Raw genomic sequence first — 14,910 nt, 5'->3', positions numbered from 1 at the left:
ATAACGTGAAATATAATAAAATATCCTTAATTGACAAGTTAATTTGATAAGAAATTATTAATTTCAACAAATATAAAAACGTACATGTCGTAATATAGCATATTGTCTAAAATATGCCACGAATTGCAAATCTTTACATTAATCTAAGTGGGAGGTTCCGCATGCTCAACATATTTCATTTTAAACGTTGAACACAAGCCTGAAGTTATTCTCAAGTTTAATCTCTTGTACGCATGAATTATGGTTATTACTGACCCTCTTGTATAAAAAGTAACAAATTAAACACATGTCAAATTAACCCAGAATATTTTTGATATTAAACAGCCTTTCTTTTTTACAGGTAATCACATCAACGGCAAGCATGTGCTGATTCAAAATGGAGTCAACAGAGGACGAATTCTACAGCATATGCCTGAACCTCACCAGCGAAGAGATAGCCAGCGTTGGCGGGTGTAATTACAGCGCTGAATACGAAAATGGCGAACTGCTTGAGAAGGTCGTGTCCAGAGTTGTGCCAATCTTCTTCGGATTCATCGGGATCGTTGGCTTGGTTGGCAACGCGCTGGTCGTGCTCGTTGTTGCTGCGAATCCTGGAATGCGATCCACCACAAACCTGCTCATAATTAACTTGGCTGTAGCTGATCTGCTCTTCGTTATTTTCTGCGTACCTTTCACCGCTACAGACTATGTTATGCCCAGATGGCCGTTCGGAGACTGGTGGTGCAAAGTCGTACAATACTTCATCGTTGTGACTGCACACGCTTCAGTATACACGCTAGTTCTGATGTCTTTGGACAGATTTATGGCAGTGGTACATCCAATAGCGTCAATGTCGATACGAACTGAAAAGAACGCTCTGCTGGCAATCGCTTGCATATGGGTGGTGATACTGACCACAGCCATCCCTGTAGGCATTTGCCACGGAGAGAGAGAGTACTCCTATTTCCATAGAAACCATTCCTCTTGCGTGTTCCTGGAGGAGCAGGGATACAGCAAGCTGGGGTTCCAGATGTCTTTCTTCCTGTCATCATATGTGATACCCTTGGCGCTTATTAGTTTTCTGTATATATGTATGCTGTCAAGGTTGTGGAAGAGTGCGCCAGGGGGGAGGGTGTCCGCTGAGAGTAGGAGGGGGAGGAAGAAAGTGACACGAATGGTTGTGGTCGTTGTTGTTGTTTTTGCGGTATGCTGGTGTCCCATACAGGTAAATATCTTATTTTATGTTGTTCTATGTCTTGGCTATTCTCTCTTTCACCCTGCAATTATTGATTACAGTTTTCTTTCAATAATGGCTTACTATATAATATAGAGACTTAATTTATTTAGTTCATTTTCTGTACCAATAATTTGCTATTTCTTGGTATTGAAAAATACAGCAAACAAATCAGCCAGTTAACAGCTCCCAAAGTTCCCAATTTCCAAGGTTTCTCACCTCGTCCATTACGAACTTATAACCCTTAAAGTCGAGTTTATCAAAGAATATAAATCCGTCTAAATTGAAAGACGCTCCCTAGTTCATTAATATCTTCCTTTATTGCTATCGTTTATCTTCTGCGTAATCAATTAACATTCATTATTTTTGTTCTCATCACATTCAATAACGTTAATAATCGGGGAAATATTTTTCATTAATTCATCGAGCTTATTAAGGACGTAATATATATCTCAATTGGAGGATACTAATTGGAAACCGTGGCCCCGATGGGTAATTTAGCTGTATTTGAAATAAATTAAAAATATTGAGTTTCAAAGAGCTGTTGATTTGATTTAATTTGAATTATTGAATAAATAAATAATGCAATTATAGAGTAACATAAAATAAGTTTATAGGAATATTTATTAAAATGGATGCAGTTTTTGGTTCAAAAAGTAGATCTAGAAGATGTCTTGTTTAATAAATTTAATATCTTTGGGTTTGAGTTTAGCTCAAACGTTTACATGAAAGTGTGGATGCGTGTGTGCATAAGCATTTGAATAAATAAGGATGAGTGACAAAAGCTTCTAAGGATATAACTTTTTGACTACTTTGATAGGGTTGGCATAAGAAAAGAATATTAAAATCTATTAAACCGACGTCCATTTTTAAATCTATTTATTTAGAGCTTAGTGTATGCGTATGGTTATTCCACTCTTGTTGTGGCCCACGGCTCTGCCTGTCAAAGTCAAATTAAAATACCAATGATTACGAAAGTGTTAAAAAATTCTTGTGAACCAAAAAATTCTGAACGAACCTTGCTGAAATTAGGTAGTTACGCAAACATTATTATAGATAAGTACCTACACATAGACGAACATTAACATCGTCCAAAAATAAAAACTCTTTAATACTACGCTACACTAAATCTAAAAATAGTACGTTTTAAAATTGTTTATTTAATAAAACAAAAGCACAACAAAATAATTTATACAACAAAGAAACAATTTGATATGTGCTTGAAGCCATTATCGAATAAATCTTGTTAAAAGTATTAATCAACAAACAAAAGCTTAACAATATTTCAGATAAACACTCAAATTTCTGATTCCAATAAACACCTTTTATAAAAACATCTGTGTTAATTCATGAACCATTATTCCGAACAATAAAGATTTTGTTTAGTATTTAAATGAAAGGCCTTCAAAAGGCTACAGTGACTATTCTTTTGACAAACGCAGAAAATAATTGAATGAGATGTTTGTAAAAACATTAGAGCTGTGGACTTTTAATTTGTGCCTTTTCGAGGCTTCAAACGCAATTACAGTATAAACACAGCTGTGTCTATCAGTGTCTATGTATCTTTATTTTTAATTTAACATTTCTAAAAGCAACTTTCTGCCCGCGGCTTCGCACGCGCGGTGTAGGTATATTTGCTGACTATTAATGTCCGAAATCGCATTTCAAATTCAGCTCAGGTCAACAGAAGTGCTCTTAAAAGAAAATGTTTCAGTTTCTCTTTAATCTCGATGCTTTACTCAGACAAACAGGCAAAACTTTTAACCAAACTAACAACTATAAAAGTAATTTTGAAGCTTTTGAAAAAACTAAATATCAAAATAAATACAGTGAAACCTGGTTTAGTGAGACATCAAGGGTCCGGCAATGTCGTTTCACTTATAGAGGTATTCCACTTACCCAGTGTCTCAGATATACAGGTATAAATAAATATCTGTCTCATTTACAGAGGGTTCCAATAATAATTTGACATTTTTCAAATAAACATCTGTATGATAGTAAAGCGAAACTAAAACTGAAGGTAATTGAAGCTCAAAATTAGTACTTATGTTATAGTCAAAGTCCGATACACAGTCTCTTCGCGGAAGGACTGGTTTATCCTAGGTTTGGCCAAAGCCATCAGGCAATCCCCAAAATACATTTTCAATTTCGCCCTTTGCCTGAAGTATTTTTAGTCAAACCCAGGAGCTCCTAACTTTTCAGTCAAACGTCGAAAGTAAATTATTCTGTTTCGGTTTTGGCCTAGTCAATCCTAGAAGCGACTGCAATTCTCGGTCAAACGTTTAAAACAATTAACATTAATGCCTCACCATGTCAGAAAAATGATTCATTTGTCACTTTAATTACCTAAGAAATTATTAAAACAATTAACATTAAAGTTAATGCCTCACCATGTCAGAAAAATGATTAATTTTTCATTTTAATTACTTAAGAAATTATTAAAACAATAAACATCACAATTTTAAAAATGTTATTTTTTTATACTTAATCTTATACAAACTAACCTCCGTATATTCCAAAGCATTTATTTATTTATTTTATACTTTATTGCACATCGTTCAAAAGGCGGGCCTAATGCCACACGGCATTCTCTCAAAGCATCTCAAATATAAAAGTGAAAATCACGTAAGCTGACCAATCAGGTGTCAGAACTGGCAGAGTTAAGCGGTTCTTAAGACTTGAAAGCTGCTTAAATGATAAAATGCTTCAAAATATACGAAGATAAGACACTTCATACCTATATCGGAGTTTGACTCGTCAAACCCCGATTTAATAAAATTGTGTTTTGACGTTTGCCTGACCAAATTAGTCTCTCCCAGGTTTGACGAAAATTGTTTAGTCAAAGGCCGAAAATTTACATTTGTTTGGGCTTTGACTAAGTCATTCAGTCTGACCTGAGGATTGACCAGTCCAACCTAGGAGCGCCGGAGCTTCGGAGTTTGCCTATAACACTTACGTACTTGGAATTACTTGTGGAATTTGTGAGTAGAATAAGAATAAGTAAATAAACAATGTTATCTCAGTTACAGAGGTTTATGCATATAAAATTTACTTGCTGTCTCAGTTACAGAGGTAACTATGATGATAAATCGAAAGAACAAATCCCAGATATAGAGGTTTACCTCCTCCCACTAACAGAGGTATTTCAGTGCCAAAGTGTTGGGACCTCAGCATGAGTTCCAGTTATGGAGGTTTCTCACTTATCCAGGTCCCACTTAACCAAGTTTCACTGTACTACCAAACATATTTTACTACATTAACCTCTTTCATTCGTTGAGCAACTGGGTCTCAAAATCCTTCCTGATAAATCGAATGTCTTGACCTTTCCCTTCCATATATTTGGTTCGCATCATCCATCATCATTTTGTAGGACCCCACGTATTACACGCTTATTTTGAGTTTTTAACCGACTTTCGAAAAGTATGTTCTCAATTTGATGTTATAATTTATGTTTACTTAGAAATCCGTCATTTGTAAGTCTTTATGTAAGTCGTTTTTAAGCTATTGCATAGCTTCTATCGTGGGCTTCGAGCGCGGGGACCGAATCCAGAAATTTAGTAACGAAAAACCTCACGCTCCCCACTCCGACGGGCGCGGAGGTGTGGCTTCAAGGCATAGCATGCAATAGCTTTACCGCGGCAGTCCCCCAGTGCCACACGTCTTCTTTTTTTTTTTATTCGAGAAAGAACACTTTTTTTAAGTCACGTGGAGTATATAGTGAAAAAATAGTTTGAAACTTTGAGATTCCATGAAGAATAAATTGAAAGTTCTTTAAAAAATTATACTTACAACCTATTTTATTAATAGATCCACTATTACTTTCTATTAAAAAATCTTTATTTAAATCGAACTACGAAAGTTTATCAAAAGGATAGTTTGCAAAACAAAATACAATTCCTAAATTCTCAACACAATGGACTTTAAATAGTCACTATAAATAAGAATAGTATTAAATACAGTACTATCAAACTAATATTTTAACTTATTTCCTTGGGTCGTTCCAAGCCGAATCACGTACGAATGATACGGCACGTAGGTTACGAAGTAACTATTCTCTAATCTGTGACGTAGGTGACAAGGCGTGACGCGGGAAATTGTAGGATTTTGAAATGCATTTTCTTTTGCTTTCACTATCAGAATTAGCTTTTGAAATTATTTTTATAAGTGCTTCGATCCGGCTACCCCATGGTACATGTAAAGCATACAGCAATGGTTGGTGGTAATGAAACACTTTACTCTACTGTTAGCTTGTATTGAACTGCACTTAAACTGAAGAACCACAGGACTATATCACAGTATTACCATAGGAAATAATGGTAATACTGTGACTATATAGAATGACGCACACATACTTACATAATATACATTATACACTACACCGGGATCGTGCACCTACACTGTACAGTGTACAAATCCAACAGTGAAAGAATTCTTGAAATTGGTGCATTGAAACAAACTCTATAGTACATTATTAGTAAATAGCTAGCCATATTAAGTAACAAGACTCTTGTTACAAGAGTAAGATTATAAACCTTTTTTTTATCGTTCCTTAAGCTTTAAGTATCTTTCCCGATCCGTGTAACTTCTAATATAATGTAATTATTTTTATTACTAGAAATATACGTGAACGTAAAACAATATATTATATTGTTTTTGTATTTCTCAACTCATTGATACATTGCAGTTTATTTATTTCCTGCATACATACATTTACATTGACTGGCCACTTGCCTCGATTTCATTAGGGTTGACCCACCTTAAAATACTTATGTTACTTGCTACCTTTGTTTATTTGTTTCACAATACTTATCTTGTTCCAGATAATCCTGCTGGTGAAAGCCCTGGACAAGTACAACATCACTTACTTCACTGTGACCGCGCAGATCGTCTCTCACGTGCTCGCGTATATGAACAGCTGCGTCAACCCTGTGCTCTACGCGTTCCTGTCTGAGAACTTCAGGGTTGCTTTTAGAAAGGTACTAAATCTAATGTGTGGAAATTTTTAAGTAAAAACATATTAGAGTTACTTGCCGAATATAAATCTTTTATATATAACAAGTGATAACTGCGTTAAAAACTTAAAACTTGCACTTGCAACATTTACAATTACAGACAAAAATGCTCATAAAATAAAAACTACTGGGCCTATCCGAATAAAATTTTTATGGGACCAATTCGACACCATCCCGCATCGAACAAAAAAAGAATCACGTAAATCGGTTCAGAAACCTCGGAGTAATCGGTGTACAATGTACATACATAAAAAAAAATAAAAAAAACATACCGGCCGAATTGATAACCTCCTCCTTTTTTTTGAAGTCGGTTAAAAATGAATCGCAAAATGTGTTGGTAAGCGCATAACTCGAGAACGGCTGAACCGATTTCGATAATTCTTTTTTTATTATATTCCTTGAAGTACGAGGATGGTTTTTACGTAGAGAAAACGTAAATATGTACCACGGGCGAAGCCGGGACGGACCGCTAGTCTTCTATCTTATATATAAAAATGAATCGCAAAATGTGTTGGTAAGCGCATAACTCGAGAACGGCTGAACCGATTTCGATAATTCTTTTTTTATTATATTCCTTGAAGTACGAGGATGGTTTTTATGTAGAGAAAACGTAAATATGTACCACGGGCGAAGCCGGGGCGGACCGCTAGTATAATATAAAAATGAATCCCAAAATGTGTTGGTAAGCGCATAACTTGAGAACGGCTGAACCGATTTCGTTAATTCTTTTTTTATTATATTCCTTGAAGTACGAGGATGGTTCTCATGTAGAGAAAACGTAAACATGTACCACGGGCGAAGCCGGGGCGGACTGCTAGTCCTTAATAAAACTTACAAAACAAACTTTATTTCTACTGTACCAGCTAGTAACCCAATGGTTGGAATACTATTTGATGATATCCGATGATTAGTTCCACATCACCATAATACCATATTTAAAATAGTTATAAGAAATTGTAACGTTTTTTTGATTGACAATAAGAAAGCTCGTGATCGCAATCTCGCCTGTTCTGTTCACTCTGCTGCACTGGACCCGTTCACTCTACGTTTGAAGACCCCATTTTGAACCCATCGGGGAACACAGATTCAGGAAGCATGTTCAAGTAGACCTATATTGTTCTCTAAATAAATTAATTATAATACTATCCGTGCATACAGCTTCAAATAGTTTGGTTCACTTACTTGCATTTAAAAATTCGTACAATGTTTGAGCACATGCACTGTATATTATGCAACACACATTTGCAAATATGTCGACCACACTTCCAAAGTGCAGGACGACATCTGCAAATGTTTGCGTATTCGTGCGAATGTGAGTAACGGGCATAAGTGGCGGTTTATTCTGCGCACGTTGCAATATTTTTGCATTGATGCAAATACTGAAATATGTTTTTAGTCGTACACGTGTATCTTAATGTAAGCTATAAATCCTATCCAGAAAAAAAAGGTGCCTTCTATCTAATACTAATATATTATTTTAATTCAACTACCAACAATTTAGTTGTTTTTAGCAAAAGCTCTTTCGACCAAAATAATATTCTACCGTCAGTATAAAAATTCACGTGGTACTACTGAAATGAAAGTTGTTTAACATTTTTGTTTAAATCACTAAGATTCATGTATAATTGAAAAATAATTTCGTTTTTAATTAAATATTTATCCAATTAAGTGGCGCAGGCGGTCTCAGTCATCCAATTTGACTTATTAGCACTATGTTATAAGGGTCCGTATATGTACATAACATCAATCCTAAGGCTACAAAATATAACTAAAGTATACTTAGGCGAGAAAATATCATTAAACTTAAGGGAACAAAACCTTCTTACGCCCTAAAAGCTTAAAAGCTGGGCGTTTTACAGTGTTTATGGAATATAATATGTTACAACAAGAAATATACAATTATTTTAAGTAAAACTTGTAAGCAGATATCTTATCCATACTAATATTATAAATGCGAAAGTAACTCTGTCTGTCTGTCTGTTACTCAATCACGCCTAAACTACAGAACCAATTTGCATGAAGTTTGGTATGGAGATATTTTGATACCCGAGAAAGGACATAGGCTACCTTTTATTGCGAAATATGTACCACGGGCGAAGCCGGGGCGGACCTCTAGTATAGAAGATAAATAATAGTGTACCTACTTAATTACCTATTACGAAACTAGAAACTTTAGATCCTATAATTATATCAAATCAATTTTAAAAGAAACATAACGTAAGAAATATTAAATGTAAACGGAATTAACAGCAAAAATGCAGAAATATAACATAAACACTATTCATTTCAAAACTAATCCCTTACAAAGCTAAAGACAGAATAACAACACTCTTAAATTTATTACAAGTAAAATCCCAACATGACGCAAAAGTTATCGAGGTTTCATAAACAAATGTATGAGATTTATTCGAAATAACTGGCTTCCCTTTGATGTTGATTAATTGGGTTCTTTTTGTTTTTAATAAAGTATAAACAATAGAAGAGCAGAACAATAGGTATTATACTAGATATATGAATACTTCAAAGTGAATGGGTATTGAGGAACGAAATACATTTGATAAATGTTATGTCCATTTTTTATGAAATATGAGAACATCAATTATTTATTGTTTTGTCTTTCTGTCTGTCAATTTTGAGCTTCTGTTTATCGCCGATACAGCTGGACTTTTACTGTTGTTTTGACAAATATACAAAGTTATTTTAAGATAAGATAAGATATTATTACTTTTTTCAATTCTGCTAACGAGCCTGTAATCTATATATATGTCGTGGTCATATCGTAGATTTGATCATTTCATGATATGAGTGGCCATTTCACGAAATGGTCGCATATCGTGAAATGGCCAACATAGTTTGATCAGATCGTTAAATCGTCAACGTTTCACGATTTGGTCATCCACATTTGGCCAGATCGTATAAAATATAAAGAGTCCATAAAATATTAAAAAAAATCAGAATAACTATATTCTAAAACCTTGTTTAATGTCATTAAAGTTAGTGCCGCGGCAGCGGCCGGCGAATGCCAGAAGCGAATCGTTTTTGCAATAGAAAACAGTTAGGTTAGGTTAGGTTAGACTTTGATAAACAACGCACGAGCCGAGCGAGCAAAGCGAGCGTGCCGCGGCAGCGGCCGGCGAGTGCCAGAAGCGGATCGCTTTTTAAAAAACAAACGATTATAATAATATAGTAGTAGTTTCTTAAATTAATTTATTTAAGTCGCATTTTTTCTTAAATACATATAAGATATCCACATTTTCCATAGTACTCGTACCTCTTCGTCGTAAATTCTTTGCTATGACTTTCTTCATAATATTGTTATTAAACGAATTATGAAGTTTTTAACTGCGAATAATTTAATTTTCGCCAGCGGCCGCCATCTTATCACATAAACACAGAGCTTGCAGCGCCTCTACCAACGATTAATGTAACTATTTTACGATATGATCAAATAATTTTGATCATTTCATGAAAAAACCGTGCGTTAATTGGCCATATCGTGAAACGATTTCTTATCATTGATCTGCCCAAACCACATCATGATTTGGCCAAACTAAATTGGCCATTTCACGATATGCGACCATTTCGTGAAATGGCCACTCATATCATGAAATGATCAAATCTACGATATGACCACGACATATATATATAAAACTCAAAGGTGACTGATATAGTGATCTATCAACGCACAGCCCAAACCACTGGACGTATCGGGCTTAAATCTGGCATGCAGGTAGATGTTAGGACGTAGGCATCCGCTAAGAAAGGATTTCCCGAAATTCTTGCGGGAACGGGGAAAAACGGGGATGCACGTAGAAAGTCGTGGGCGGAAGCTAGTATATTATAAAATATATAGGTAGTGTTTAAAAACTAGAAAAACACACTCTTATAAGACAAATAATTCATGGAATTATTTTATTATCAACGATCTTTGACAAGTGTACAAATTTGAAGGAAATCTGTCCGTTAAATGGGGTCGAAATCGAGTCTAAGGCGCGGGACATATACAAGCGGCGCGGCGCGCATCGGGCGCACCGCGGGCGCGCCAGCCGGCGCGCCGCGGGCGCGCCAGCCGGTGCGCCTCGGGCGCGCTACCGGCGCGCCTCGGGCGCGCTGCCGGCGCGCCTCGGGCGCGCTGCCGGCGCGCATCGGGCGCGCTGTTGGCGTCCGAAAATGATATTTATATAGAGTGGTTAAATGCATTTTCTTCATGCATAATTTAGTAAAATTATGTTTTTTGTGCTAAAAGAGATTTGAAAGTAACGTTAATTTGAAAGTAACGATTTTGTTTTGATAATTCCTTGTAAGTAAATAGCGAGGATAACCCCACGATTGCAAATATATCTTTGTTGGAAATGTTGGAATTTACTTGGAAAATTTTATAGTACTTTTAAAGTAATTTTAAAGTAGTACTGGTGTAATGATGGAAGAAAAGAAGGTTAAAATAACACAAAATTTATATTGTACTAGCGGTCCGCCCCGGCTTCGCCCGTGGTACATATTTCGCAATAAAAGGTAGCCTATGTTCTTTCTCAGGGTCTAAAGATTATCTGTGCCAAATTTCATCAAAATCGGTCCGGTACCTAGTTTATGCGTGAAAACCATACATACATACATACATACAAACCTTTCCTCTTTATAATATTAGTATAGATAAAATATGGTTTTCAAACACAGGTTTACATTTAAACCATATAAATCTTATCATTAAAATCTCAGTTCAAAAGTATTTACAGTACTGATCATTCCACAATATTATTACAATTACAAATAAATAAAAAACACAATCAAAATCAGGATTATCTTTATTTCTGACATTGTAAATACATGGGAACTTTCATTATGCTCTTCTTCATTTTCACTTTCCCTACTGCCATCACCTGTGTAAATCATTTCATCGATTAATTCAATTCACCTTTAAAAACAAAACGAAGAAGGGTATGTAATAGCAGCTCTATATAATTCCACACAGAGAGAACACATTTTTGACTGACAGGCTACCGTCTCCTACCACCCGATTTGTTTTTGATTGTGTATGACCGTGAATTGACCTCTATTTGGATGCGATGGGGGAAGCGCGCCTGCGGTACGCCTGCGGTACGCCCGCGGCGCAACCGTGGCGTGCCGCCTCGTCGCCTTTCCAAAATTCTTTCATACAAAATGTATAAGAAGGACGTGGTGCAAAACAGATTCAAGAGGTGCGCTTATGGCACGCCCGCGCCCGCGCCGCTTGTGTTTGACCCGCGCCTAAAAGAGTCGGTTACATACGAACATACAAGCATACACACTAGGGTGGAGTGAAAAATATTTTTTTTCATTTTCGTTTCGGCATACCTGTAAAAAGATGTCATTATTGCTCATAAATACACATGCAAAATTATACTTTGCAGATGATACATTTAGAGGTGCCCCCAACATCATGAACTTTCAGAAATTCAAAAAATTTTGTCGAAAATCATTAAAGTTTAATTTTGACAAATTAACGCTAAATCAGATTCTGTGTTATCTCGTTGGTTGCCAAGGGGAAGACACAGAATACATAATATTTCAATATATAAAAAAGTGGCTATCGCTGGCTACCAGTGGCTCTGGTCGGTGGCCCGTTTGCGCAGACTCTTATTGTAGGAAACGTTGATTTTAAACAGTGCCGTTAAGGAAATAACACTAATGTTAGTAATATTTCTTAATTTCATTTTACACGTAAATACAATTAAGATCATAATTTAATATTTTTGATGTGAGTTCTATCTATAATTTCGCTTTGTTACAGTAAAGTGTTGCAAGTCAAAATACGACAAACGACATGTTGTCCTGTATTTTGTTTGCCAGAGAAGTACCCAGTATCTCAATTACCAACTTGTACTGATGCTAAGAAACTATTATATACTTATTTATTAGATATGAATTTAAACCTGATAAAATAACAAAATTCATGATTTATCCGAAAGATTAGCTACGGAAATGTTTGATGTGTGGCGAAAAGCATCGCTTCCCACTATTAGCTTTAATAGAGTAGGTACTACAACTTATTCGACGCACCATATTCGATGAATTAGACGCTTATTAAAACCTTATCAAGACCGACAAACTAACAAAAAGAACAAGAAAAGATAACTGAAGTATTTTGTCACTCAGTACCAAAGGTTATTTGATATTTGAAGTTGCAAATGCATTTTTTTTTAATTCTCTTGTACTTGCTCAAAAGATTATACCAACTTAACTATGTGGCAAGAATGTAAGAAAACTGAGCCTCTGACTTCTAATTTATCTGAAGAAACCTTAAAAGACATCGTGAAAAGCGGTTTGACTACGTTTCAGAATATCCAAGATTTTCTATGCCTTGCCCAGGCCGTAAAGCATGTTATCAAATTGGTGACATAAGCTTCAAGTGCAGTTTGCCGAGAAAGTAAACAAAATGATTTTATAATGGCAAGAGCATCAGTATCACGACTGCTAATGCCTAATTTTGAAAAAAAAACAGCGTTATCTATACTAATATTATAATCTATACTAATATTATAAAGCTGAAGATATTGTTTGTTTGAACGCGCTAATCTCAAGAACTACTGGTCCGATTTAAAAAGTTCTTTCGGTGTTAGATAGCCCATTTATCGAGGAAGGCTATAGGCTGTATATCATTACGCTTCGATTAACAGGAGCGGAGCCACGCGGGTGAAACCGCGAGGCAACCGCAAGCGCAGCTAGTACTAAATAATTACTTATTTCTGATATTTTCATTCCTCTATAATATCATTTTCATTAATGAAATACGTTAAAACAACTAATCAGGCTATTATTTAGTGTATCACAAAGAAGTTTGTTATATAATAGACATGAAGGCCATAAAAATAGTGTGATTAAAAAATAAATCAAAGTTTGCGAAAAAATCATATTTTTCTAATTTTCAATTGGGTTGGGGCACCTCAAAACATCAAGACAGGTAAACAATATTTTGTATGCTGAATTCACTCATTAAAAGGCACCTTTCTGTCGCTATGCCTTTTGAAAAAAACAAAAAAAAAATTCTTTCATACATTATCACTCCACCCTAATACACACATACAGGTGAAGGTAATAAAAGCGTTTTAAAAATACCTTAAAATGTTACTTATAAATCGCAAATCTCTTATATCTCTTATCCAAGCATTTCATATTAATTATCCTTACCGCCATTCAAGAACTAATCATTATTTTCATCGTAAATTAGTCCAAGTCCCTTTAGCAATACCGTGACCCCGGGTGGGGAGAAAGGGTCTATTAATGGGGCCCTTACAGCGAGCAATTAGGTGCCATATCCCTTTAATTTGCTTTTGGCACTTTGGCACTCGAAGAATGAATGAATAAATGCTGGTAATAGTTTTTGAACAACGTATGTACGTACACAATGGATTGGTAAAATTGATTTGTTTTGTCTTGACTCTTGTTTTCATAAGCTCGAGTTTTGTAGATAACCACAGAACGAAAGAATAGATAATAAAATTACTAGTTTAGTATTATATTATTATCTGTGATAAAATCATAAATGTGTATTAAATTTGGATAGGGATGATTTTTTATTTCATAATTAAAAAAATTCGAGGACTACCGCGGTAAAGCTATTGCATAACATAGACTATATTATATATAATTAGTTGCATAGCATGGCATCGCTGTGCCGGTTGGAGTGGGGGGTGTTAGGTTTTTTCGTTACGGAATTTTTACATTCGGTCGCCGCGCTCAAAGTCTGATAAAAGCTATGCAATAACTTAATAGTCTTGGAATGGCTATGAATGTTGTTTAATAATCTTTGAATTAAGTTTCCAATATGCAATAAAAGCTTTATTTGATACTACAGTTCGATTCATAGGTCAAAAGTCACATACTATTTCTATAACATAGAGTCTAAAATATTAAGAACAAATTGGTCTTTAAAATGGTATTATATGTATACCTATATTTATGTAACCTATACTTCGAACATAATTTCCTCATTTATTCATTTATTTATTATTCCAGGTGATGTACTGCCCGCCGCCATATTCCGACGCGATGGCCCGTGCACAGCCGACGAAGACGACACGCACCGGCAACGGGAACTCATGCCACGATATCGTGTGAGAGTCGTTACGCAGTCGTACGCACGTCGCGGAGCAGGCGACGGTCGTGTGAACGTACGGCTGTGTTGCGTCATAAAAGATAAAAAAATGGAATCGTTTGATTGGTTGCTTGATGATGATCTAAATTTAAATTGATGTTTTTAGTTTTAAAAAGAAAATGTTTAGTTTAAGTGGTATGTTTGTATGCTTATTTTTCGATCTCTAATAATAAAAATTCAAAATGCTATAACTACTAAAAGCATCACATCGTTAATTTATTTCAATAATTATGTCATTTCTTTTGTTTCTGATTAAAAAAGGTTTTGTTTAACAGATATGTTTTAATTAGATACATTATGCAATGTCATCTATGCATATGTAAATGACGAGTAAAGTCACGGGTCACAACTAATACCAAAATAACACAAAGTTCGAAGGATAATCCAAGTATTAGGAAGATATAAACTTTGAACTAACAACGAACTTTAGTAGGATAATACTTGCAATTGATGTTGGTCAAACTAAAGGATAGAATGAATAATAAGAAAAAATAATTTGGAAAATCCAAAAGTGCACGCCTCATAATTTTTTTTTAATAAATATTTATTAATTA

General features: G+C 35.2%; 1 protein-coding gene across 1 annotated transcript; it reads left to right on the top strand.

Annotated features, from left to right (window-relative positions):
- The first annotated feature begins 346 nt into the window (after window positions 1-346).
- On the top strand, window positions 347-14,429 carry AstA-R1 (allatostatin A receptor 1). Its single transcript, XM_090104247.1, has 3 exons — window positions 347-1,204; window positions 6,034-6,189; window positions 14,218-14,429. Exons 1-3 carry the CDS (start codon window positions 377-379, stop codon window positions 14,317-14,319), a joined length of 1,086 nt encoding a protein of 361 aa, XP_089960373.1. The 5' UTR covers window positions 347-376; the 3' UTR covers window positions 14,320-14,429.
- Window positions 14,430-14,910: the final 481 nt, after the last annotated feature.

This window comes from Colias eurytheme, chromosome 8 (genome assembly GCF_061535395.1).
Source record: "Colias eurytheme isolate Ceu_HAF_F1 chromosome 8, ilColEury1 Martin Lab GWU primary, whole genome shotgun sequence".
NCBI lineage: Eukaryota > Metazoa > Arthropoda > Insecta > Lepidoptera > Pieridae > Colias > Colias eurytheme.
This window is presented reverse-complemented; position numbering and strand designations above follow the sequence as displayed.